The sequence below is a fragment of the Corythoichthys intestinalis genome, chromosome 14 (assembly GCF_030265065.1).
Source record: "Corythoichthys intestinalis isolate RoL2023-P3 chromosome 14, ASM3026506v1, whole genome shotgun sequence".
NCBI classification, from domain to species: Eukaryota; Metazoa; Chordata; class Actinopteri; order Syngnathiformes; family Syngnathidae; genus Corythoichthys; species Corythoichthys intestinalis.
The window spans coordinates 32,209,482-32,235,923 of record NC_080408.1 but is presented as its reverse complement, the minus strand read 5'-3'; the positions used below and the strand labels follow the sequence as shown (position 1 = coordinate 32,235,923).

The 26,442-nt window shown below is 39.2% G+C and overlaps 1 protein-coding gene across 1 annotated transcript; it reads right to left on the bottom strand.

The window, feature by feature from the left end:
* Positions 1-473: 473 nt before the first annotated feature.
* On the bottom strand, positions 474-26,021 carry LOC130929949 (eukaryotic translation initiation factor 4 gamma 1-like). The gene is given in 18 exon segments (XM_057857585.1): positions 474-869; positions 872-892; positions 7,692-7,829; positions 7,894-7,975; positions 8,099-8,236; positions 12,684-12,782; positions 12,885-12,966; positions 14,604-14,729; positions 14,805-14,932; positions 14,935-14,979; positions 15,059-15,177; positions 20,398-20,611; positions 20,696-20,800; positions 21,991-22,227; positions 22,299-22,445; positions 24,765-25,169; positions 25,494-25,888; positions 25,994-26,021. Coding segments are annotated over 17 exon segments (2,580 nt in total). The 5' UTR covers positions 25,824-25,888; positions 25,994-26,021; the 3' UTR covers positions 474-705.
* Between the last annotated feature and the right edge of the window lie 421 nt (positions 26,022-26,442).

Sequence of the window (26,442 nt, the reverse complement as noted above, 5' to 3'; positions counted from 1 at the left end):
TATCACTGTAAACCCACTCATTCAAATGTGTTGGACAGCTAATGGTAGACAAATAGTGAAAGGGAGAGACAACACAGAGTATAAATGACCTTCATGAGAAAGACTATTTTAGTATGCAAATCACATTTGCATGTGATAAATGCGTATAATGACGAGGTAGGTGCACGTGATAATGGGAATTATTGACATAGCACCTTACGGCGGGTAATTTGGGATACTCACATTTCATTAGCTAAAATAGTGTCAGCAATGATAAAATGTCTGCCCCCATTTTGTGCATATATTTACGTTTTTCCTCTACTAGCACAAATTAGAAAAAATTTCTTTCAATTTATTAAACATTACTTTTCCTGCACATGTTGTCGGTCCTTTTAAGAACTAAAATTATGATTTGATGAATTCGAGAATAATCTAAAAAAAATAACAAAAAAACTTCACTGCAACTTAAGTCCTTTATTTGGAACGTTCGTCTTTCCAGTTTGCGATGCAAAAGAAGCCATCATTTGTTGAAGAAAGCAAAAAAATATATTCACAAAATTCCAATAAAACTAATAATCAAAGGATTATCTAAAGCAACTCTCTGCATCATCTAAAAAATAACCACACACACAAAAAAAGGGAAAAAATAAGGTTTTACAGAATGCTCCATAACTAAATGTAGTAAAAGGTGTATGGATATTTTCTCTTTTAACTTTATATAATTAATCAAGTCAATTCCTTATCGGACTCTTCTTCGGGCTCGCGCAGCCAAGTGAAGAAAGCGGTGACGGACTTGAGAGCCACGCCTTTGCCGTTCTGCTCCGCCGCGTCTTTGCTTGACTCCCACTTGTAGAAGGCATCCTCCTTGATGACGTCGGCGTCGTACAGCTTTCGAAGAACATCCGCAGGAGGTCTGCACGCAGAAACCCGCACAGTCAACATCCAAAAGGACATCTTTACACTGAGAATCACATTCAACAAATACTTGGTCCTCCACAACCATCTAAAGTCACCTTTTCCACTTGAAGCCAACAAAAATGACTGTTCCAGACCCATTTCAAAATACAGGTAGTCCCCGGGTTAAGAACAAGTGCTGTTTCTACACTGGCGAAATAACCAGAATTTCCGAGAAAGTGTGAATTAAACCTTTAAATACTCCCTGAATCTCAAAATAACTATCCAAAAACCTGGTTATACGTCATTGTGCAGTCCTCCCCAAGACATTGGCGCCAAGTCCCAGCTAGATTGCGAACTACACTGCAATCCTTCCTCTCTCTCTATCACTCTCAGCTGCGCAACTTCTTCATGGGAGCAAATGCGCTCTTCCCCGAGTGTGTAAATACATTCTTCGTGTGTACATGCATTCTTACTTGCATGTGGAAGTACGACCTGCTTTACGCTTCCTGCGCCAAAATAAAAGCACCCCCCCCCCCCCCCCCAAAAAAGTCAACATTATAATCAAATACAGACTTCACCAAAGGGGAAAAGTCATAAAAAATGAAGTAAAAAAATAAGATACTGTGAGGTATAATAAGGGACTGTTTACCAGACTTTAAAAAAAACAAAAAAAACGACTCGAAACAACTAAATGGCGGACGAGACTGGCATCATAAAGTTGAAATCGCGTTAAGTTGGGTACGAAGTAACAAAAAAATTCATCCTACAATTTCTGTTTAACCCTTGTAACAGGGCAATCATTTAACTTAATGGCTGCCATTGACAGCGATCATTCGCTATCGATCGCTACCAGCACAGTTCCAGTCAAAACTGATTGGACGTCTAGTGCTGTCAGTGGCACTAAATGATTATTCAATGTCTGCGGTCCAAGTTCAAATGGATTTTGACATCTTTCACTATCAATGACAGGAAAGAGTTAAATACTATGATATAAATACTGGGTCTGTCAAAATGATCGCGTTAATGGGCGGCAATTAATTTTTTAAATTAATCACGTTAAAATATTTGACGCACCCATGAGCATTGTGTAAGTAATCATTGACATCAACAACTGCGGGCTACTAGTTAATTTTTTGATTGAAAATTTTACAAATTTTATTAAAACAAAAACATTAAGAGGGGTTTTAATATAAAATTTCTATAACTTGTACTAATATTATCTTTTAAGAACTACAAGTCTTTCTATCCATGGATCGCTTTAACAGAATGTTAATAATAGTAATGCCATCTTGTTGATTTATTGTTATAATAAAGAAATACAGTACTTATGTACCGTATGTTGAATGTATGTATCCATCTTGTCTTATCTTTCCATTCCAACAATAATTTACAGAAAAATATGGCATATTTTATAGATGGTTTGAATTGCGATTAATTGCGATTAATTAATTTTTAAGCTGTAACTAACTCTATTAAAATTTTTAATCGTTTGACACCCCTAATAAATACATTTAAATATATCAAGTGTTATTTGAGGGCCATGACCAGTGTATTTCTGTTTGTATTCATTGTGTTCTTATTTTTTATTTATGATTTTATCTATCTATACACAAGTTTTATGAAAAGAATAAAAAGATACAATGATTATTTGAAAAAATATATATATTATAATTGAGCCCTTGCATCCGTATATGTGGAAATCACATTTTGGGTCACGTAGGTCACACCTGTATATCAAAAGTTAATAATGACGCCTGTTTTTTTTTTTTTTTTAAACATACAAAAAAGTCACTTGCCCTATTAAGAGTTAAATATATAACTACTGAATGTTTTATGCATAATTCGAAGAACTTTTGTGTCATGATTTCATATTTTTACTCACAGGTCATCTGTATTGCATGAAATGCTTGGCTACTGTGGGTGGGATGGGAGGGTATAGTATTAAGCCTGCTTCTGCGTTGCGGTGACGGCGTAGCCAGTACGGCGTCAATGAGCATTCGATAGTTGGGCGCGTTGCTTTGTAATTCACCGCCAAGCCACTAGAGGGGTTTGGCATTGTGTTTGTACGGTTTTGAGGGACACTTGTCGACTTCCTCTAGTTTTCTTCCGGTTACGCAACAAAAGAGATGGAACGCTTGAATGTGGATCTTCAGCTCATCAATATTGAACAACAAATGTTGATCATATAAATGTTGAGGCCCAGACGACGCAGAAGACTGTTGCGGAGGTGGTCGTTAGCGCAAGAATGTTTGTAAATGGCGGTGATTTCACGTTTAACCGGAAACAACAGGCTGAGTGTGCCAATCACAGACAATTTGCGTCATGTCACCACGTGTTTATGCGACACGTACTCAGAATTTTGTGGAGCTGCACGTCAGGCTAAGGCGGAGGGTCGTAAATAGAGTCTGCCTTGACGGCGTAGGTCTGCCGCAGAAGCATAACTCAGCCTTTAGTAGATGGACAATGCTACAGAATTTTCAGGAAACGCCACTAGTAATTGATTCATGATTTTGATGGAGAAAAGAAAAATCATTTGGCAAAATGTTTAAAAACTAAAAAAGGTTTCGGTTTTATAAAAAAAAAAAAAAAACAAGCAGGATAAAGGTAAACAAAAAGCGATACGCAGAGCATCAGCGAAACAAAAATGCTATGTTTTAACTAGAGATGTCGATGCCGATCGATCAGGTCCGATCACGTCATTTTCAAAGTATCGGAATCGGCAAAAAAATATCGGCCATGCCTTTTTTAATATATACGTATATATATATTTTTAAATTAAATCGTTTTCTAATTGTATTTAACGTCACAGACATAATATGTTTCACTCTTCCAGAGTCTTTAGTTTAGGCTTAAGGTAGGGTTATCAAATTTATCCTAGTAACGGCGGTAATTAATTTTTCAAAAAATGTATCACATTAAAATATTTTACGCATTTAATGCATGCGTTGCACGACCCACTCACACATTGTCGCACTCAATCTGTAATGGCGCCGTTTTACCTATATAGAAAGATAAAAGGCAGCATAAAATGAGTAGAGTGAATTTTGGCAGCCTTTGGAGTCTTTTGTTAATTGGCTAAAACCTTACATTCCCTCTCCCTACGATTAGAAATATCATGGGAAGCAATGTGGGAAAGCAAGGTAGCAAATGAACTTTATCTTAACACCTTATGTTATTTGCCAACGCAGAGAAGATATATCAATTGGTAGCACTACGCACAGTCATGGTTCCACATCCCATCATGCATTTGGGCATGACTACAGTATCATTTACTGAGAGCTCAACAAATACACTAGATGGCAATATAGTCACAATATACAAAGTCACAAGTCTTTCTATCCGTGGATCCCTCTCACAGAAAGAATGTTAATAATGTAAATGCCATCTTTAGGATTTATTGTCATAATAAACAAATGCAGTACTTATGTACTGTATGTTGAATGTATATATTCGTCCGAGTTTTATTCATTTTTTTCTTAATGCATTGCCAAAATGTATATGATCGGGAAAAATTATCGGGTATGATTGGAATTGAATCAGAGCAAAAAAAAAGCAATTGGATCGGGAAATATCGGGATCGACAGATACTCAAACTAAAACGATCTGGATCGGATCGGGAGCAAAAAAACAAGATCGGAACAACCCTAGTTTTAACCCTTAAGAGTCGCGGGATGTGTCCACGTGTCCTGCGCATATGTCATCTTTGCAGCTTCGTCACGTTGTAATTACATCACCCACGAGCCGCTGGTTGGTCTTGTATGAAAGTGCGGGAGTTCAGGTTCACTCTCGTTTTTACCTGAAGTCAATCGACCAAGTAAAACGGGAAATAATGTTATTTGAGTTTTATAGGTTTAATTGCCCTCATGAATAAACATTAAAATGCTGCATGGACCACGCGTTTATCGACATATTTCCATCATTTCTTGTCCTTGTCCTTTTTCAAAACCGAAAGCGCCACATCAAACTACATATCCCAGGAGCCATTGTGAGGGCACATCGGACAGTCGTAATACAAACATTTTTAACAAATTGCCGAGCAAGGCGCCACCTAAGGAGAGGGAGATGAAGTAGCGCGTGACGGCCTGTTCGATTTAGCAAGCGACTTTGAAACGTGCGCAAAGCATCGAAAACTAAATTTTGTGCTAGGAAAGGCAATATCTCATCAACTCGAGGAAGAGTCAGATTTGTCGTTGTTTTCTTCGGATGAGTCGGTGAGCGAGAAGAGTGACAGGCTGACAGCAGTGTGCAAATGGCGGAAGAGTGGGCTGTGTGACAGTGTGTGACTGTGACGGCCCTGGCCGTTTAACTGTGTTTTATTTTGAGAAGCCTCCAGTCAGCTGATCGTCACCTCCGCCAGCTGGCTGCCTCCCCTTCCACTGTGACATAAGCTGATCAATGCCGGACTGACAGATGACGTCGCCGCCGCTGATTGGCCATGACGAAAAGGCGCCAAACATCTTAAACCTGCCGCTGTCAACACTCTGGGAGGTCGCATCTGACAGCATTCTGCCGCGGTCCTCCTCGCCAGCTGTTTGCTCGCCATTCACTCTTGTGTGCTTTGATCGCTAATTTGATACACTCCCGCTTTTTCGGTGAGGTCTTGTGTTTATTTGTTATTGGATCTTTTTTGTTCACCACTGTAAATAAGAGCACTGAAGCAGTAGGGGTAGTTCGCCATTTCTGTTCAACCCGTTTTCTCCTGTTTTGTTTAGTGTAGGAAGCTAGGTTAGTGGCTGTCTTTTCTTTGTTCCTTTCACATGATCAGGGTTTAGTTAGCGGGCGGGGTTGAAGTGTAGATTCCTTTTGTTTGTTGTTTTGGCCTGGGTTTACCCTGAAGCCGCGCTTCATCCACATTTTGTATATATTGTTCATTGGGAGTTTGTGTAAACAAATTTGTGCCACTTGTGAATCTGTGTGGCTCGTTTTATGTTATGCCCTTCGCGAGCCGTCCTTGGGACGTAACAGTGACGTATCCCTGTGTCCTGTTCAAGGGGAAACTGAGTGGCACTCCTGAAAAAAATTTAACTGAACTAGTTTATTGTCAAAATGTTTTTAAATACTTTTCATTGTTATGACTCGGGCTGTCAAAATTATCGCGTTAACGGGCGTTAATTAATTTTTTTAATTAATCACGTTAAAATATTTGACGCAATTAACGCATGCACTGAATGACCAGCTCGCACATTGCCTTAAACAGATTACAATGAGGCCGTTTATGGACATTAAGAGTGAAGAGAATGCCACCAGCCGCTTGGGGGCAGCGCCGTTCCATACTAATGTTATTTCTTCTAAACGTGGGAATTAGTAGTTGTGAGATGTTTATGCTGTATGCACAATGCAATGCAAATTGCTATTTGTGCTCCACACATATTTCGGTAAGTTTTCTTTCTTTTAGTGGCAATTATGTGTCTCGTGTTGTATTTTGGGTAAGATATGCACAGAGATATATATTTTATAAAGGCGAGTGGACACAGGCGTTCTTTGGACCGCGCCATTTATTGGCATAAGCTTCGCCTTCAAAACAAACATAAGTATCGTTTACTGAAAGCACAACAAAAATAATATTCCTATCTCTCTCAAAAAAAATGATGTTCACAAAAAGAAAAGCACTTCAGTCTATAGTAATGAGGCCCTATTCTCACAGTTAAACAACAATGCAAAATGAACTGGCATTCCATATCAAAATAGATATGCAAAATACACGTAAAACTTACTCAGACTTTGGTCACTCTATTCTTATTATTGTTATTTTTACATTTATATTAACTCTACTTTTGATTGAAAATTTTACAAGTTTTAAAACGAAAACATGAAATTACTATAACTTGTAACTATAACACTTGTCTTTTAAAAACTACAAGTTCTTCTATCCGTGGATCACTTTAACAGAAAGAATGTTAATAATGCCATTTGTGGATTTATTGTTACAATAAACAAATACAGTACTTATGTACAGTATGTTGTATGTATATATCCGCCTTGTGTCTTATCTTTCCATTCCAACAATAATTTACAGAAAAATATGGCATATTTTATAGATGGTTTGAATTGCGATTAATTGCGATTAATTACGATTAATTAATTTTTAAGCTGTAATTAACTTGATTAAAATTCTAATCGTTTGACACCGTTAATTTAAATGTTTTCACTATCAATCTTTACAATTTGTACATAGATGTGTGTGTTTGAGAAGCTTGATTGTACTCTACTGTTCATTAGTTTGGGTTCGCTTAGACCCCAAAATTTTGACCTGTAGTGTACATAATGAAAAGTCCCACATGATACACTACGGTTCAAAGGTTTGGGGTCGCTTAGACCCTAAACTTTTGAACGGTGGTGTATGTATATACTTTTTAAAAAAGTGATGGGTGCAATACCTAACCTCACAAAGTTATGTCCTCCAAACCTTTACTGTGTTAGATGACATATCAAGATTTCCCCTACAAACAAAAAATTGTGGTGCACCGCCACACCAAAATAAAAGCTGCCTTGCAAATGATTTTGTTTTTAAGGCCGTTTGGAACTAGCGGTAGCCGAGTATGAAGGGTTCAGCAGCAACTTATTCATTTTGTATTGTAATGTCAGTAACTAAGCGCAGTCTCCTTAAGAGATGATTGGACTTGGGAGCTGTGACGTATGGGGAAACCAGTTGGAAAAATGGGAGAACGGGCGAGATATAGCGGTTGCATGTTGCAGTAGCCTGCTGTTATTTCATTGTTTTTCTTTATTATTGTTGCCACAATAAGGTGGGTAAGCTCTCGAGCCAACAGTATGGCTAAAGGAAGCTTGAACAATAGCGAAGGTGAGCCACTCACTCGCAGGTTGCTTCATTTGCACCATGAGCGCCTGCAGGGCGTAGAGCGCCTGTAGCTCCTTCTGTTCGTCGTTCAGAAAGTGTTGCAGCAGGGAGGCTCGGTTGTTGATAAGCGGCACGTCCACCTTGTACGGGTCACCTGCAAGGCAGACACGGTTTAAAAAGAGACCTTTTCAAATGTACAAAATCCGTGGAAGTCCTACCTGTGATGGCCAACTGGCAAATGGTGGTCATGAGTGCGCGTACAAACTGGTTGGAGGACCATTGCTGCTCATCCAGATTGGCCTTGAAGACAAAAGAAAGATTGAACATGATAGGTAATTTAAGGAACTGTCAAATTCGCCATAAATAACCCTAAATGGGTTAGTTAATAAAAAAAAAAAAAAAAAAAAGCGCTTGATTACGCACCTCCACCCAGTCTTTGAGGCGCTGGTCGCTGGCTTTATCGCGGAGGAGGTGCTCAATCTCTTGCTGGAGCTCATCCACGCTTAGTGCCTCTTTAGTACTGTCCTTGGACTGCCCCTCTCCAGTTGTGAACTCCACTTGCTGAGTAAAAACAACAGAGCTCACAATTGGGTCTGCGATGAGACCAACTGAAAATGAATACTGGAAGGAGTTTAAGTCAAAATGTGATTTATGACATTACACTTGTGGGTTGTATATTTTCATTGGGGGTTGGGATTACAATTAGCTAAAATGTCATAATATTATATTCAGGGATGTCTCCGATCACGTGAGCGGAAATCAGGCTATTTTTCAGAGGAACGGAATAAGGTGAACAGTATCAGGTTTTTAATAAAAAATATACTATCTATATATATTAAAGGGCTAAAAAGTAACAAAATAATCCAGAAATACAATGGCGTTGACAAATGAAGCAAAATATGTACATTTTATACTCTACAACACTCCTAGAAAAACAGAAACGGAAGTTTGGAACTTTTGTTCAAAAGACTTTTGTTATCGGATTGGGACTGTATTGGCAGATTCTCAAAATCAGGTGAGTGACCCAGGTGCAAAAATATGCGATTGGGACATCCCTAATTACAACTAAAGTATTTTTTTAAATAGCATTATAAAGGTAATATTATGACTGTTCTTTTTTTTTTTTGAACAGCATTAATATATTACATCAAGCAATTCTTGTATCGATTCAAAATCTGTCTGTCACACGGGTTTATTGGAAAACAATTCAGTTGCTGCACTTCTACTCCTGTCCAGTTTTGGCTTTTAATGCAAAAACGGAGGCATAGAGTGTTTAGAATCCTGCATTTAACCAGGTTTGCACTAAAAAATAAAAATGTTATAATGAAAACCATATATTGTTCAAACAGAAAAACATTTTTACCATAGTGCCGGATGAGATTTCAGGAATAAATTGATATAAATGTACTTTTACCATAAAAATACACACATCAATCAAATATTTATATCAATAAAAATGGACTTTTTTTATGAGGCAATACACACCCTTTATATATACAGTGGGGCAAATAAGTATTTAGTCAACCACTAATTGTGCAAGTTCTCCCACTTGAAAATATTAGAGAGGCCTGTAATTGTCAACATGGGTAAACCTCAACCATGAGAGACAAAATGTGGGGGAAAAAAAAAAAAACAGAAAATTGTTTGATTTTTAAAGAATTTGTTTGCAAATGATGGTGGAAAATAAGTATTTGGTCAATACCAAAAGTTCATCTCAATACTTTGTTATGTACCCTTTGTTGGCAAAAACGGAGGCCAAACGTTTTCTGAAACTCTTCACAAACTTTTCACACACTGTTGCTGGTATTTTGGCCCATTCCTCCATGCAGATCTCTTCTAGAGCAGTGATGTTTTGGGGCTGTCGTTGGGCAACACGGACTTTCAACTCCCTCCACAGATTTTCAATGGAGTTCAGATCTGGAGACTGGCTAGGCCACTCCAGGACCTTGAAATGCTTCTTACGAAGCCACTCCTTTGTTGCCCTGGCTGTGTGTTTGGGATCATTGTCATGCTGAAAGACCAAACCACGTCTCATCTTCAATGCCCTTGCTGATGGAAGGAGATTTTCACTTAAAATCTCTCTATACATAGTCCCATTCATTCTTTCCTTTACACAGATCAGTCGTCCTGGTGCCTTTGCAGAAAAACAGCCCCAAAGCATGATGTTTCCACCCCCCATGCTTCACAGTGGGTATGGTGTTCTTCGGATGCAATTCAGTATTCTTTCTCTTCCAAACACGAGAACCTGTGTTTCTACCAAAAAGTTCTATTTTGGTTTCATCTGACCATAACCAGTGTTGTCAGTAACACGTTACTGTGACTGTAATGTGATTACTTTCTTCAGTAACGAGTAATCTAACACGTTCATTTTTCCAAGCCAGTAATCCGATTAAAGTTAGTTTTCCCTGTGCCTGTGCGTTACTATTTTGTTTTTGCCTCATAATGTATGTAGAATACTGTAGTCATGTACGAAGAGCATTTATCATCGGGGGGGGGGGGGGGGGGGTTACATGTATTACGGTGTTACGGTGCTGTCTGAGGCTGAGCGCTGTCTGCCACGGCGGTCAACAACATAGCATTCTGACGAGGCAGCGAGGCTAACAGTGAAAGGCAGGATATATACCGCAAATGGATGCCTTTGCTCACTGGAAATACAGCCATTACTTCACATTTCTGTCCAGTAAAGATGACAAAAATATCTCCGTGCGTTGCAAACTTTACGCTGGCTGAAAATGACTCTCGGTCGCTAAATCAACAAAGAAGCACTTGGAATTACAGTACATCGCGACAAAACTTGAAACAGCCTACAGGTTACAAGACAGCCAGCACTTCTACAGTTTGTAACCAGCCTTTATGCACATTTTATTGTCAGTGATTGTAACCATAGGCGGAGTTTTACTTTTGTGGGGCTGGGGGTAAAGGATGTTGATGACAAACAAAAGTCAAAAGTTTAGACACACCTAAACATTTTTACGTTTTATGTATTTTCACTACTATTGTAAATCCTCTCTGAACACATGAAAACTATGAACGAAAAAAGTGAAATAACTGAAAACAGGTTTTATATTCTACATTCTTCAAAGTATCCACCTTTGAGGTGTCGCCAAACTTTTGGCCAATACTGTAAACAGTATATACATATATATAAAACTGTTCAAGCTCAGTTGTTGTTGGTTGCGTTTGAAAGCTTAGGTTTACAGAAATTCTAAATATCCATCTTGCCTCCACAGGCGTAGTTTTAGCTAGTGTCTTAGGTACTATGGTAAATGGTGTTATACTTATATAGCGCTTTTCCACCTTTCAAGGCACTCAAAGCGCTTTACACTATCTCACCATCCACCTACTGGTGACGCAGCACCAGGAGCAACGTGGGGTTCAGTGTCTTGCTCAAGGACACTTAGACGAGTTCATCAGGGCGGAGAATTGAACCCATAACCTCTGGGTTGGGGGACAACTACTCTACCACTAAGCCACGCCACCCCAGCAAATTAGTCAAATGACTACTAGTCAAATGATCTGCTCGAAAAATGATTCTGACCCATTATGAAATACGTTGTAGGATTCTTGTTCATTTCATTAATTTATGTTGTTTTATTGCTTTACAACTTTTATAGACAATATTTTAACATCTAGGTCTTTATTTTAAAGGGGAAGTTCAGAATTTTTGACATTATGCTTTATCTTGGAGTTAGCTGGGGTTTATTTAGTCGTTGGAGTTGATTTGAACAAATTCCATGCAGTTTGTCAGTTATTTGTTAGTTTCAGGGCTCCGGGGTGGCTAAGCTAGCGCGAGTCAATGGTGGTTGAAATCAACTCCATTGACTAATTAAACCTCGCTAACTCAAAGATTAAGCCTTATGTGAAAAATTCAATTACATGTGATGACATTTTTTTGTTGTCATGTTGAGGCAGCAAAAGGAGAAAAAAAATGGTAAAAAGTAACTGATAAGTTACTTTTAAAGTAACTTAGTTACTTTGATAATAAAGTAATCGGTAAAGTAACTAGATTACTTTTTTGAGGTGTAATCAGTAATTAAATTACTTTTTAAGTAGTCTGTGACAACACTGACCATAACACATTCTCCCAGGCCTCTTCTAGATCATCCAAATGCTCTCTAGCGAACCGCAGACGGGCCTGGACGTTTTCTGGCTTCAGCAGGGGGACACGTCTGGCAGTGCAGGATTTAATTCTGTGGCGGCGCATTGTGTTACTGATAGTAGCCTTTGTTACTGTGGTCCCAGCTGTCTGTAGGTCATTCACTAGGTCCCCCCGTGTGGTTCAGGGATTTTTGCTCACTGTACTTGTTATCATTTTGACGCCACGGGGTGAGCTCTTGCATGGAGCCCCAGATCGAGGGAGATTATCATTGGTCTTGTATTTCTTCCATTTTCTAATGTTTGCTCCCACAGTTGATTTCTTTACACCAAGCGTTTTACCGATTGCAGATTCAGTCTTCCCAGCCTGGTGCAGGTCTACAATTTTGTCTCTGGTGTCCTTCGACAGCTCTTTGGTCTTGGCCATTGTGGAGTTTGGAGTGTGACTGACTAAGATGTGGACAGGTGTCTTTTATACCGATAATGAGTTAAAACAGGTGCCATTAATACAAGTAACGAGTGGCGCCTCGTTAGACCTCGTTAAAAGAAGTTAGACGTCTTTGACAGCCAGAAATCTTCCTTGTTTGTAGGTGACCAACTACTTATTTTCCACTCTAATTTGGAAATAAATTATTTAAAAATCAAGCAATGTGATTTTCTATTTTTTCCCCCACATTCTGTCTCTCATGGTTGAGGTTTACCCATGTTGACAATGACAGATTACTCTAATCTTTTCAAGAACTTGCACAATTGGTGGTTGATTAAATACTTATTTGCCCCACTGTATATAAATATTTTAAAATCCCACCTTAATCGTGTCGTCACGCATTTTTGAGACATATCTTGTAAAAAGTACTCCATATGAAAATATATATTATGAAATATATGCCCCCAGGGAAAGACAACTCTTCACCTGCTCAGTGACAAACTTGTTGACGTTGTCATTCTTTGGCAGGAAGTCATTCCACTTTAGCCCCACCTCTTTCCACAGGGCCCCAACCTTACTATGAGTCTAGTGCAGAGACGGAATTTGAAATCAGTGGCGCGGCCTCTCAAAACGATCTCCTTCACAACATTCAAAAAACAAAAAACAAAAAAACATTTGAGAACACACCATTCCTTTGCAGAGCAAATGAAGGATTTGCACCAGTAGCACACCGGCCTTCCCTTGTGGTAGGAGAGGCTTGGAGATCTCCCTGGATGAGCAATTAAGACACAATCAGGATTTATACTTTACAATTAGAAGTGCATAATGTCCTTTTCAAGTGACCGACAACAGGTTCATCATGTGCACCCCAGTGGACAGAACCTTCTTCCATAAATTGAAAAACCCCAATTTATATTATCATATTAGCAAAGAAAAACGTAAATAAAAGCCTGCATATATTGGGGGTGGCAACCCTTAGTGAGGCTAGAAATTTTATAATTGCCGATTGGCCACTCTTTTACGTGATGTACCGTATTTTTCGGACTATAAGTCACACCTGAGTATAAGTCGCACCAGCCATAAAATGCCCAGCGAAGAGGAAAAAACCATATATAAGTCGCACCGGAGTATAAGTCGTATTTTTGGGGGAAATTTACTTGATAAAATCCAACAGATAGAACAGATATGTCATCTTGAAAGGCAATTTAAAATAAAAATACAACAGAACAACATGCTGAATAAGTGTAAAGTATAATAATGTTACATGATGCATGAAGAACAAAATGCGAATGTACTGTCCTCACCAGGACGCTATGGCTCGGTCCTGGCTATACAGCGAGCTAAAGTCCCAAATGACTATGCTGGACGTCCGTATAATTTGCTGACTTTATTTTGGCCGTCCTTATGACACCATCATTTGAAGCGTGAAATTAAAAATAGAAACAATACAAATCCCTTTCGTCCTCGATACCAAACAGGTTCGCATCAACCTAAATAAATGATTATTAGCTGCTATTACAGCAATGACACAAACGGTTACCATGCGTTGGCTAGCATTAGCACATCGTTCAAACAACCACATAAATGGCACTAAGTGTCCGATTGCGGATGGAAAAAACACAACAACAACAGAAAAGATGATACACACAGGGGCTTCCGCTGTAGAGATATTTTACAGGCATAAACAATGAACGTAGGTTCGCAGCCGTTTCTCTCTCTCTCTCTCGGACGCTGCGCAGCTGTCCGCCTTCTTCTGCCGTGTGAGCGCTCCTCTTCGCGTAAACAAGTGCGCCCCCACTTGGGCGTGAAAGCGCCACAAACTAAAAGCATGCATTTCAATATAAAAAAAGTCAATAATACAATTGAACACACATTGCCAAAGGAAGAACGCTAATGTGGCCATAGCTATTAAGAGTTATTCAGATAACTATAGCATTAAGAACATGCTCACAAGTTTACCAAACCATCAGTGTACGCCAAAACACCAAAATAACATGTGAAATGATATAATAATGTGTTAATAATTTCACACATGAGTCGCTCCTGAGTATAAGTCGCACCCCAGCCAAACTATGAAAAAAATTGCGACTTATAGTCCGAAAAATACGGTAATTAATACCTTTTTCACAAGCACCTATCAATATCAATATATATGTGCGGGAGTATAACTGATAATAAAAAATGCCTGTGTTAAAAAGTAGTGTCATTTTTTAAAAACATTTTTTCCATGGTCAGAGGTCACAGAAATCCACTATATGCATACTACCTGAATACTTCGAGCGACCGTGCGTCGCATGAGGGTCATTTAGACTATAAGGGTTGCCGCTCCCTTTAAATTGGCACAACGTCATGAAAAACAACTAACAAATATTTCGCAAAACTGCACGCCTTTTGGCTGAAGCTAACCTGAAGAGCTGCCCCATAGGGAAGCCACCCTCAAGGAGCATGGGGGTGATGATTTCAGCCAAGTAGAGCCAGATGTGAGGTATGTCTATGGCCATGTCGTCAGCGGCATCCAGGATCTGTGAAAGCCTGCCAAAGCACAAGCAAGTCAAGTTTTGCGGTCATTTTTGAATGTGCGGCAGCGAATGCCGTGCAGTGCCTCACCCTTTAAAATACTGCTCAATGGGCAAGGTTCCAGCCAGGATGAGTTTAGACAGGAGCGTGCCCATGAGCTCACGAGCTTTGCCGCTGCGTTCCAGTGTGGATACCACACTGTTCCACACAAACACGTAGGCAGTGCACTGCTGCTTTTTAGCTCATCTACGCACCAGGTTGCCTCCTAAAGTGGCGTAGGGGAGAAAAAGTTGAAACGTTGCCGCTGTACATGAGTTCCACACGCATCTGAATGCTTTTGGTACATTAAAATCGTTGATATGGAGGAACTCATCGATGATGGCCGTGGACTTCTTCTCCATCGCTTCTTCTGACATTGCTGGTTCAGGAAGAGTAGGTGGTGCGGGGGCACTCTCGCGCTTGGCTAGAAGTAAAAAAAAAAAAAAAAAATTTAAAAGGCAACGTTTCAGTCCATGTTTCTTGGAAAAGTACGAAGTTTAAAGGCAGGTGTTGGTAAAGCACGGCCTGCTCGATCTTTTGAGAAGCCGAGCAATTTTGACATTCATGTAGCATATACTTTAAAATCTGTGAACATGGTGGCAAACTTTGTGGAACATCAATTCAAAAATGTGCAGGGTCAAAGTACTTTACTAGGAGTTTAAGCCACACCTTTTAGTTTTCCAATTCATCCCTTCAAAATTTTTAAATTATTTTTTAGATTTATTTAGTAACTTCAAACTTCAATAGCTCATTAATAGGCCATTTGACCTTTTGACCCCAAACCAGTGAAGGGTGTGTAAATACTTTACTTGTAGATCAAGGCACACCTCTTAGTTTTCGAATATATCTATTTATAGGTTTTTAATGATTTTTTAAATTGATTGACAGGCTTCAAACTTCAATAGCTCCTTGGCCATTTGACCTTTTCACCCCAAACCACTGCAGGGTCGACTTACTTTAGTTGGAGATCAAGGCACACCTCTTAGTTTTCCAATCTGTTTATTTTATTATTATAAGTTTTTAATGATTTTTTAATTGATTGACAGGCTTCAAACTTCAATAGCTCTTGGACATTTGACCTTTTGTCCCCAAACTAGCGCAGGTTGGAAGTACTTTACTAGGCCATCAAGGCACACCTCTTAGTTTTCCATTTTATCGCTCCATAATTTTTTAATGATCATTAAAAAAAATTTGGGTAAATTTAAAATTTAATAGTTTCTAGGCCATTTGACCTTTTGACCCCAAACCAAAGCAGGGTCAAAATACTTTACTTGCAAATCAAGGCACACCTCTTAGTTTTCCAATTCATCTGTATATAATTTTTTCAAAATTTTCATGACTTTTTAATTGATTGACTTGATTAAAACATTTGACCTTTTTATTTATTATCAGTGCACATTCGTAGTACTTTCCTTGCTGTTTGTGGATTTTTCTTTTAAGACGGCTACACATTTTCCATCTGTTTCAGTAAGTCCCAGCCCAAATTGAATATGATCTGTCAATATACAGTACTTGACACAATTATAGAAAATGTGTGCTTGATTTTACAATGTGTTTTTATTACTCAGGCAGCCATCATTCATTTTTTTAATTGAGAAAAATACAAGTAAATTAAATGGAGGTCTCCAGTTATCCTGTGCGACAGACGAGCAACTTTACCACCAGACTATACTTTGTCGTGACGCCACAGCCATGTTTTTGTATATAGACCTATTGCACCACACATACGCCATCTGTCGCTGTGCGGTAAAACCTGAAAAGGAAACGCAACAGAAAAGAAAGTGCGGCTGGATTGACCACGGAATTACAAAACGCGGCAGTGACCCAAGATATCCGTCGTGCTTTGTCATCTCTGATATTTGGTCCCCTTTATTGGTCCTCCATGCCGGAAAGCGGTGAAAAGTGAGTGCAGTTTTCTTTACCCCTTTTTCATCGTGGGAGACGCGGTTGCGCCCGGTAACACAATAATGCACACCCATTTTATTCTTTTGAATACAACGACGGAATTGGTTTACCACTACCACAAGTTACAATCCGCGTTGAGTCTGCCAGACCGGAAGTAAGTTATATTGCCAACTTGGCGGTGTAGACAAACAATGAGGTAGTACATCGCATTCCCTATTATAGCAGGCAAAGAAGAACTAAAACACAGTTAGTGCGGTCTTTGGGACGCAATGGGGAACGGACCGAGAGTAAATATCATGTTCAACTCATGTCGCTAGATAAAAAAACAATAATACCTGACTGCGGCCGACAGCTGCTTCAAACAATGCCCAGTTGCGAGTTGCTACAAACATACGGCCACATACGGCTATAATAGATATCACATATATGTAGAACTAGATACAAAATGGCAGATGACGGCAGCGTTAAAACATATAAAGAGAACTACATTCGAAATGACAGACTTGCCGTTTAGTAGTTGCCGCGTTGTAAACAGCCGCCGTCTTAAAGCTGTACTCTTCTCTAGAAGTCTCTGTAGTAGCGAACCCAATTAACTTTTTATCTAAAATACTCCTAAATCGGCAAAATCTTGACTTGAATCTATCTTTAAGGATGAAATAATGTTAAAACTTTGACATGTCGAAAGTAGTCAGGAGGGAAATTATGGAATAATGGGACCAATTTTAACAACTTTAACAGTTGATTCCCATCATTAAATTGATTGAATGTAGTTTAAAGCTGCTGATACAGAATGGGAACTTGAGCATTTTATTTACTGTTTTTAACTTAACTTGATACTGAAATATTAGTTTGGTTTAGCCTGAGAAGATTTTTTGAACAATTTTGGAACTAATGTGCAAAACATTAAAGGGGGAGCGGGGGGGCTTTGGTAAAATTAATAATCGATTAATAATCGTATCGGAACCTCGGAATCGGAATCGTACCGTTAGGTGCCCAAAGATTCCCACCTCTGGTGACAAGTAATTAACCACTATGATAAAAACTGAGGCAATCAGTGAGCCTTTTTGAATGGTTTCTAATGTAATTGTGACATATAATCAAAGTACCCCATAAAATTTTGAAACTTGTACATAGCCATATGGACTATAGAGGGTATCCATTTTAAGCTTATTGTCCCAGTTCATTACAGAGTTTGGTTTCCACAGTGGGATTTTAACTTGAACCCAAGTCTGAAGGCGTTGTAATCATTAACTTACATTAAACATGAAGTTATAATTAAAGATAACATTTGTATGAAAAACAAACGTAACATTGAAAAATATGAATTGTGCGGGTAAAATGCTCTCCTTTTGCTACATGGAGAATTATATTCATATATTACTACAATACCAAAATTCTGACTTCAGTGTGAAATTTGAACACAACATTGAACAGACCACAGTTATAATGTTCAATTGATGATAAATTTGCACCATGAAGTCTTCATTTAATTGCTAATGACCCAATGAAGTGTTGCGCTGCGCCTTACTTTGCTTCAAATTTCCAAATACCTTGTAGAGATGGGCGGATCGATACCAAAATATCGATATTTCAATATTTCTTACTTAACTTTATTATTATTTCCTATTCATTTATTATTTTTTTGTTAATTTATATTTAATATTTTTCTGTGAAATATATTTTTCCATATTGTTTTATGTTACAAACAATTAAATTCTTGATTTCTTATGTTTTGTTGCTATTTATTTTTTTGTTAAAGGTCTGTTTCAATTATTTCAAAATCTGTTTGAAAATTGTGTTAGTAAAATAAAATTCCAAAAACGGCAAGTGACTATTGTTTATTGGATTTGTTTTTAATGCTCTACCATTAGAGGGCGGTAACATGCTACTATTAATTCGTTCTTTAATTAGATAAAAAATATTTAATTTAGGTAGATTAAAATTTGATCAAATACAACGTGTAGCAGGGAAAAGTTCTGTGCATATGAATTTAAGGGTCATGGTTAAAGAGTGAGACTGACTAATCAGATGTTGTTAATGGATTGGTTTTTGAGTTTGTAGGGAAACTGCTTTGCTAGTTATTAAAAGCAGCATTTTTTCCATTGCAAATGCATATTTGACACAAAGAGACTATTAATAGTTTTTGAGTGCTTGCTGTAGTTGTACATTGGATATCATCAGAATGGCTGAGAACTCTTCAGGTTTGTATATATATATATAAGGGCTGCAGCTATTGATTATTTTAGTAGTCGATTAATCGATGAACTAGTTAGTTCGAATAATCGAGTAATCGGATAAGGAACATGAAAAATTAAAATACCCGAGCTTAGCCTCAAACGTTATAAAAATAAAATAAAATATGGATTTATGTACAACAAAATAACAATTGGCTAACTTACACAGCAAAAGACTGCTAGCTTCAATGCTATAAAATGCTAACTTTTTTTTTTTTTTTTTAACAATCCTCTTAGCGAATTGTTGGGACACATATTCCAACAAAAAATGGCAAAAAAAACCTGTAAACCATAGTCCGAATGCTTTAGAAAACATTAGCTCAAACAAAAAACTAGCTTATGTTGGTCTTCTCATGAACCAGCTGCATTCAGCCATGTGAAATGAGACGGACTAGAGGGCAATGTAGCCACCCAAATCAATAAAACTCAATGCAAACACTTTCAAAATAAACCATTACAACTCCTCTTTAATTAAACGAATACTCGAGGCAGCAAAATTTAATTCGAATATTTTTTTCTAATCGAATACTCGAGTTAATTGATTAATTATTGCAGCACTAATATATATATATATATATATATATATATATATATATATATATATCGGATTGGGATCGCAATATTTGGCCTTGGTATTACTTGGTATCGGATCGAATCCAAAATCACTGGTATCGCCCATCCCTAATACCTTGTCACTACAGGGATAGAATAGTTACCACAATTTAAGAAAAAAGAAAAAAAAGCTAAAACAATTCACCGTCAAATTATATTGAATGGAACTATTTGAAATGCTTCACAACTAGACATGTGCCAGTTACCAGTTGCATGGTATGCCGTGGTATGACAACGTCACAGTTTCAAAACAACGGAAAATTTCCAACATACCGTTCCTAAATTATCAGCTATTTTTTGTGTCCCAAAAATGCAATTCCATGATACTTATGTTCCAATTTGTAAATACGTTCTTTTGGAAAATAAAAATCCAGTTCATTGGAAAAAAAGTTTTTTCTTTTTTTTGAACCCAGATATAAAAATAACAAATTTTAGAGCTTGTAGGCTAGATGTTTTGCCATGTTGGAAGCGTTTTGATTCTAGACCAGATTTATCTGAATAAAAGCCTTGCTATCAGGATCCTTTGTCTGTGCAGGAAAAAAAAAACATCGTATTGTACTGGTATTTTGTGCAATAATAATCATTACAAAAAAGAACTCATTTTGAAACCTCATTGAACACAATGATTAAAAGGTGAGGACGACACTATACCTATATCAAACTAAATCAGCTTTACTTTCGAGTCATTTTTACATTTATGTTGCGTGGACCTAGAAGTGATGCTTGTGGAACACCACTCGTTTCTTGTGTAACCCCAGACAATTTTGACATGTTGCATATAATTTAAAAATCTGCATCTACTGTATCAGGGTACAAACAAGGTTTATGACAATTTTCCATTTCTAAAGCAGCGTAGTGAGCGACATTTTCTAATAGAGTTATGTTGTTTTTACCTGGAAGGTCCCGGCTGCCACGATCTCCCCCTCCTGGTATGTGAGGGCGTTGGTCGCCCATACCTCCTCCCATTCTGCCTCCGCCCCTGTTCTTTTTGGACGCGAGTTGCTGCAGGATTTTGATCTGCTCCCTGTGCTCTTCCATCTCTGCATCCTTGTGGATCTGGTCAATGGTTTTAATACCCTGGTTTCCTCTCGGAGGCACCCAGTTACACTGCGGCGCAGGTTAAAGAGGACGGTTATAGTGGGATGAGACTAAAAGGTAGAATGCCCCACGACAGAAAGATTGAGGGTTTACCTTTCTGAGGTCAAAGACATCTTGTAGCATGATGCGGATTCGGGATGACGTTTCTCTCTCTTTGATGATCTTTTTCATCTGATTAAAATACTGATCCATACGAGGCTAGATTGGATAAAGAAACATTTGCATTATGAAACTTAATAGCAAATCAAACGGTACAATTTTCAAGAGACTGCACGTGCTTGTGGCTCATAATATAGCAACAGCAGACATGTTTAATATTGAAAACTGAGTCAGGTCTTTTGAAAGTTTTTTAAAAAACACCTATGCCACATAAAAAAAAAAAGTTTTTCCCAATTAATTTCGACATTTAAACCAACACTAGGCAACTCATCGGTTTTGGTCGATTTTAGCGACGCCGGTGGACAAAAGCGGAAGTGTTTTGCCTTAAGGAAGACTGTGTTTCTCATGAGGACCAGTGTACACCCGCACAGTGTCGTAAAATAATGACCTCCCAGTCACCTGCAGATGGATTAAACAACATTTCTGTTTTCAGCGGCAATATGAAAGATGAAAAGAAGACTAGTAACAAGGTAATGAATCCAGTTGTGGGTAAACATTAGCATATGATGGTTAGCAACCGTGTGACTTAAGCGTAGCTAACGCCTCCACCGCACCCGAACTGGTCGCCGCTGACGAGTTCGATTGGGGGGTTCACGCCAGGAGTGAAAGCTGGGCTTCAGTTTATTCTTGAGTATCCTTTTCTCCCTGGTAGACTCCTTTTTTTCCCCTCCTTGGACTAAACGTTTGTTACTATACCATCTTTGCAGAATTTGTACGAAGCATTCGCATCAACTTCCGTCTTTATAATGAAAGGGGGAAGTGATCTATGCCATAAAGCAGTCAGCACATTTGTAGTTTTTTTTGTGTAGCAGGCTTCCTGCCACCCTTCTCAAAGTTAATTAGTGACGGTGAAAGCAATACAGATCACCTCAAGATATAAAATTGGTGTCATTCAACTAGTTGTCAGTTGACATATCACAAAATATTTTATAAAGGTTGAAAAGTTACCTAGTGTTGCTTTAACAAAGTTAAATATATCTTTATAACAGTTGTATTGTTTTTCTCTAATGATTTCCTTATCAAATGAGTTTCAAGAAATATTTATATTTCTATATAATTCTAATTTCTTGATAAACTACAACACTCTTCACAATGTTAATATTTGTTGGGATTGATTAATAAGATGCATATGTCATTCTTTGCCCTACGGCCACATTTCCGCCATGTTTTCAATAGAACACTTCACGTCACGATAAATATATCAATAATTGTTATGTTGCTTCCAAAACCTTGGCTTTGTCTAAGTCCAAGATCTTGCCAATTGCGGAGAGAAGCCTGCAGAGGCACTCCAGAGACTCTTCATCATGATTCTTCAGTAGTTTCAACACACAGTTATGCATGACGGCTTCCGTCAGCATCCTCAACTTGAAAAGTTCACCGATGAACATGACGTTGCCCAGCCGGCGGTGCCAGGCCTTGTCACGGGCTTCCTGCAGCTCTATGCGCACGCGTTCACATTCTTCCTCCTGCGGGTGCAAAGCTGGTTAAAAGTCACACGGCAAAGGAAACTGCAGCGGCCGCAGTGAACCATGCTTACGTCTTTCGCGGCCTCCATCTTTTTTTGCTTTTTGTCCAAGAACTCGTCATCATCCAGGTCCTTCTCAAACTCTTTCTGGCAGCGTTTGAGCAGCAGTTTGCGGAAGTTCACAATGGATCCTGGTTTGTCTGTGATGGGGACTTTCCACTGATGACAAAAAAAAAAAAAACAATCATTTTGGGGGTGTTACGGTAACAATTATTGATTTCCTACAGCTACATTGAGGAGCAAATTGAATGTTCTCACAACATATAGCTAAAATAAAGCAATACTTATCCATATTCTGTTAAAGCACGTCAGCCCATGTAAAACAGATCAATTATGACTGGGAGGAATGGCAGTGAATGATCACTACCAGCCCAAAAACATACAAATAAACAGGGGCTCAGGGGCTTAAAAGAAACAAAACAGCCAATCATGTGGAGCAGTGAGGTTAAAAAAAAAAAAAAGTTAAGGACTGGGTTGAAAAAAAAAAAAAACAAGCACAGGATGTGCAGAAATAAGTAGAGGATGAACTCATTGACAATTATGTACAATGAACCTCATATCGTGAATTGTGAAACTATTCCCCCACCACTCTTTCTACTCATTCGGCACCATGGACAGTAATAGAATGTCAAATCACATCATTCCATTTTTGAGCTTGTAGTTTAAATCAGTGATTCCCAACCACCGGGCCGGGGAGCGGTACTGGTCCGTAGTGCATTTGCTACCGGGCCGCAGAGAAATAATAAATTATTTGTTAACAACTGCAATCTGGCCTGTGCTACTGTACACATCAATATGCCTGTTTTCTCAATTGACTACTCTGAGTAGAGATTTGTGTACGTCGCTCTCTTGTGGTTGGCAGCCATTACTGGTGTGTGAGCGCACCTATAGACCCCAATCACGTGACGTCACAACTCCGCCCCCCTGACTGGTGCCGCCATATTGTCCGTCAACTCATCGTGTTTACATATTACCGCTACGTACATTCCTCCTCTTACTACGTGTTTTTCTGCTTGTCTAAGGAATCACCGCCTAGTAAATGAACCCAAAAACCTTCTTGACAATCGTTAACATTGATTAGTCAAAATGGTGAAGGCATGTGTGGCGGTTGGTTGCAGTAACAGAGAAGATAAACGGTCATTTTAGTAGTTGCTGTGTGCCCATTGTTAAAAGGGCAAATCTCGAAAGCAGCACGGTTTGTTTTATCTCGGTCCATGATACGTTTGTGTCGACAGCTGTTAGACAGCGACGAAAACATATATATGATGCCAACACGATTGCAGACATCATCAGACGGAGACTACGAAGCTCGTCGCCACGGTCGCGCAGCAAGAAGGGTTGTGCCGAAAGATAGCCGCCCTGCGTGAAAGGTCCCCCCTGATGGGAGCGCCCACACAGAAACGACTTTCTTGTACCGTGAATATGTAATATTTTACTCTGCTTGAACTAATACCTGTGTGATTGTCATTGAGATATGGTCGTGAAAACCTGTAGACTAATACATTTATGTTCAAAGATGGTTATGTGGCCCAGTCCACGATTTGTTACTAAAATACAGTACTAATATTTTGTGTAATTCAATTATTTGAAACTGATCTTACAGTCGTAAATCCATTACTGTAATGCGTCCAGGAAAACGATGTTTTCACGTCAATAAAGTGTTATAAATAAGCGCTCCCGTCAGGGGGGACATTTCACGCGGGGCAGCTATTTTTTTCGATCAAGCTTCATTTTACAATCGTGACAACGGTGACGCTCAGCTGACCAAATGTCAGTTTATATTCAGGCCGGTGCCGATTTTGGGTACCCGACTCCTCATCGTGACATAAACTGGAGTATGATTGGAAATTTTGTGGTCTCAGGACGAGCTCTGACGCACGGGACGGGACGAGGAAACATCGGTTTGGACATCAAATACGGATCTGGCGACTGGATCGACCGAAGCTTCCAAATGACGGCTTTTATGCAACTCATCCAATGAGTTTACAGTGTCTGAAAGCACCGGGGCTTCCATAATTTGCAAGTGAATCCACCTTTAGAAACTACGATCAATGACAATACGGACACACAATGACGGACACTATGCGGCACAATACACCGTGTCACAGTCTAAAAATAACCTGCGTGCTGTACGCAATTGACTACTCTGAGTAGAGATTTGTGTACATCGCCCTCTTGTGGTTGGCAGCCATTACTGGCGTGTGAGCGCACCTATAGCAGCCTACCGTAGCGTGGCAGCGTCAGTCAATGTAAACAGTGACGTTAATTGATGCATCACTTTTACTACTTTTAGGCCTTTAGCTCTACCTTGTGGTTTTTAGCCACTAGTTAAGGACAAGTGCAACAGGAAAAGCAGGGAAAAAAGGGGACTTTGCAAATGCTGGATCGCAAAAATTTAAGATTGATTTGCTAGGGAGTGCGGCAAAAAAGCAAACCCATCAGTGAAACTTTCCCATCTTGGGACCAAGCATCACTTACCCCAGAGAGACACCGGCACATGTTGGCGTAGACCACAGAGAAGTTGGGCTCCAAGATGGCTTTCTCGAAGATGAGGTCGATGGCGCCCTTCAGTCTCTCTTCCGTGTCTATGCTCAGCTCCTTCACCTGATTCATCAAAATCAGGAACTTCTGCGGCGTGAGTTTGTTGAGGATACTGCGCAATCGCTTCAGGGTTTCTTGCGTTACGACTTGCTCGGGGGTAAGCTCTTCATCATTTGATCCAGTCCCATCATCCTCCCCTCGGCCTCTGGCGGCCTTTTTCGTCGAGGGCTTCCAGGCCTTCTCCGCCTTGTGTAGCTGCACGTCATCAATGAGCGACATGCTGGTGATGTTTTTGCAGTGCTCCTTCCACTGACCACGGTGGGACTGCCATGGCCTAGGGATCTAAAGAAGTAGAGCAGATTCCACATTACTACAACAGCCAACAGTTAATCGGTCAATTACTTTTTGATTGAATTATTTTGGTTATGGAATGGTGCAATCAAGAGAAAATACAGTTCTGGAATTCTTTGTGAACAAATTGTCTTTGTGGCCATTAGATAGAAATTGTATTCCACTGATAAACAGTAAAACTGGCAACGCAACACACGAAATTGTGCATTTCCTTGTATGCGTCAGCCTAATTTGCGTTTTAAAAGGGAAAAAAATCTTAGGCATTTAAATCTGTGAATTTAGTTATCTGAATGAAGTTTCACTTCCATTACTCACCCGCACGTTCACAGATGTTTCTGTTTTTTGAATGAGTCTCGTAGAGCGAGCCTTGCACATGATGATCAGATCCTGGTAATCCTGTGCACTTGCAATCTCCGCCTCCAATGCTTCGGTCGGAGTCTCATCTTCAATTACTTTGTCCAAGTCAGTCAAGCATTCCTCTTTTGTCTTCAAAACTGACAGCATGTCACGGAGTTTATCACAGTCGGGCTCATCTTTGCTTACCTCCACTTCAATCAGAGTCAACAACTTTGTTGTCAAAGCGCGAATTGTTGCCCGTTTCTTTTTCATCCGTTCAAAGCGCTCTGCCATTTCCGCAGTTAGCATTTGCTAAGTCAAAGTCCCTTCGGTCTTGAAATCCCGGGTTTCGGCATCAAATGTAATGGAAGCTCCTAAATGATGACCAAGACGCTTGCTTTTCAACTTGAATTTTGATACATATCTTGTAAAAAGTACTCCGTTTGTAAATATATGCTTCCCCACAGAAAAAGACTCACCTGTTCAGTGACAAACTTGAAGTCGTCATTCTTAGGCAGGAAGTCGTTTCAGTTTAAGCCCCGCCTCTTTCCACAGGTGTTCTGTGTCGATTTGTTCACACTACAGCTTTAAGCCCTGACAGCTGTAGTGTGAACTAATTTCTTCACATGCCAAATAGGGTCACAAGTAAAGTAATTAAACATTGTCCACCAAATAAAGCATGAAAAAAATAATTTATATGTTGTATATTTGACAAAATAATCACGTTTCCAAAGTTCGAGCCTGAAAGGGGACGAACCCGGAAGTGATACGTCACACCGGGAACAGCGTTGGCAGCTCCATACATACTGCCGCCATACAAAGCCCTTCAAACTATGATTCAAACAGCGATATAAGCGATAGACCGAGCGCAAGGGAGGAGATCCAAGTTTTTGAAGAGTTGGAGGAAGAAGAGGAGCTTGGAATTTTA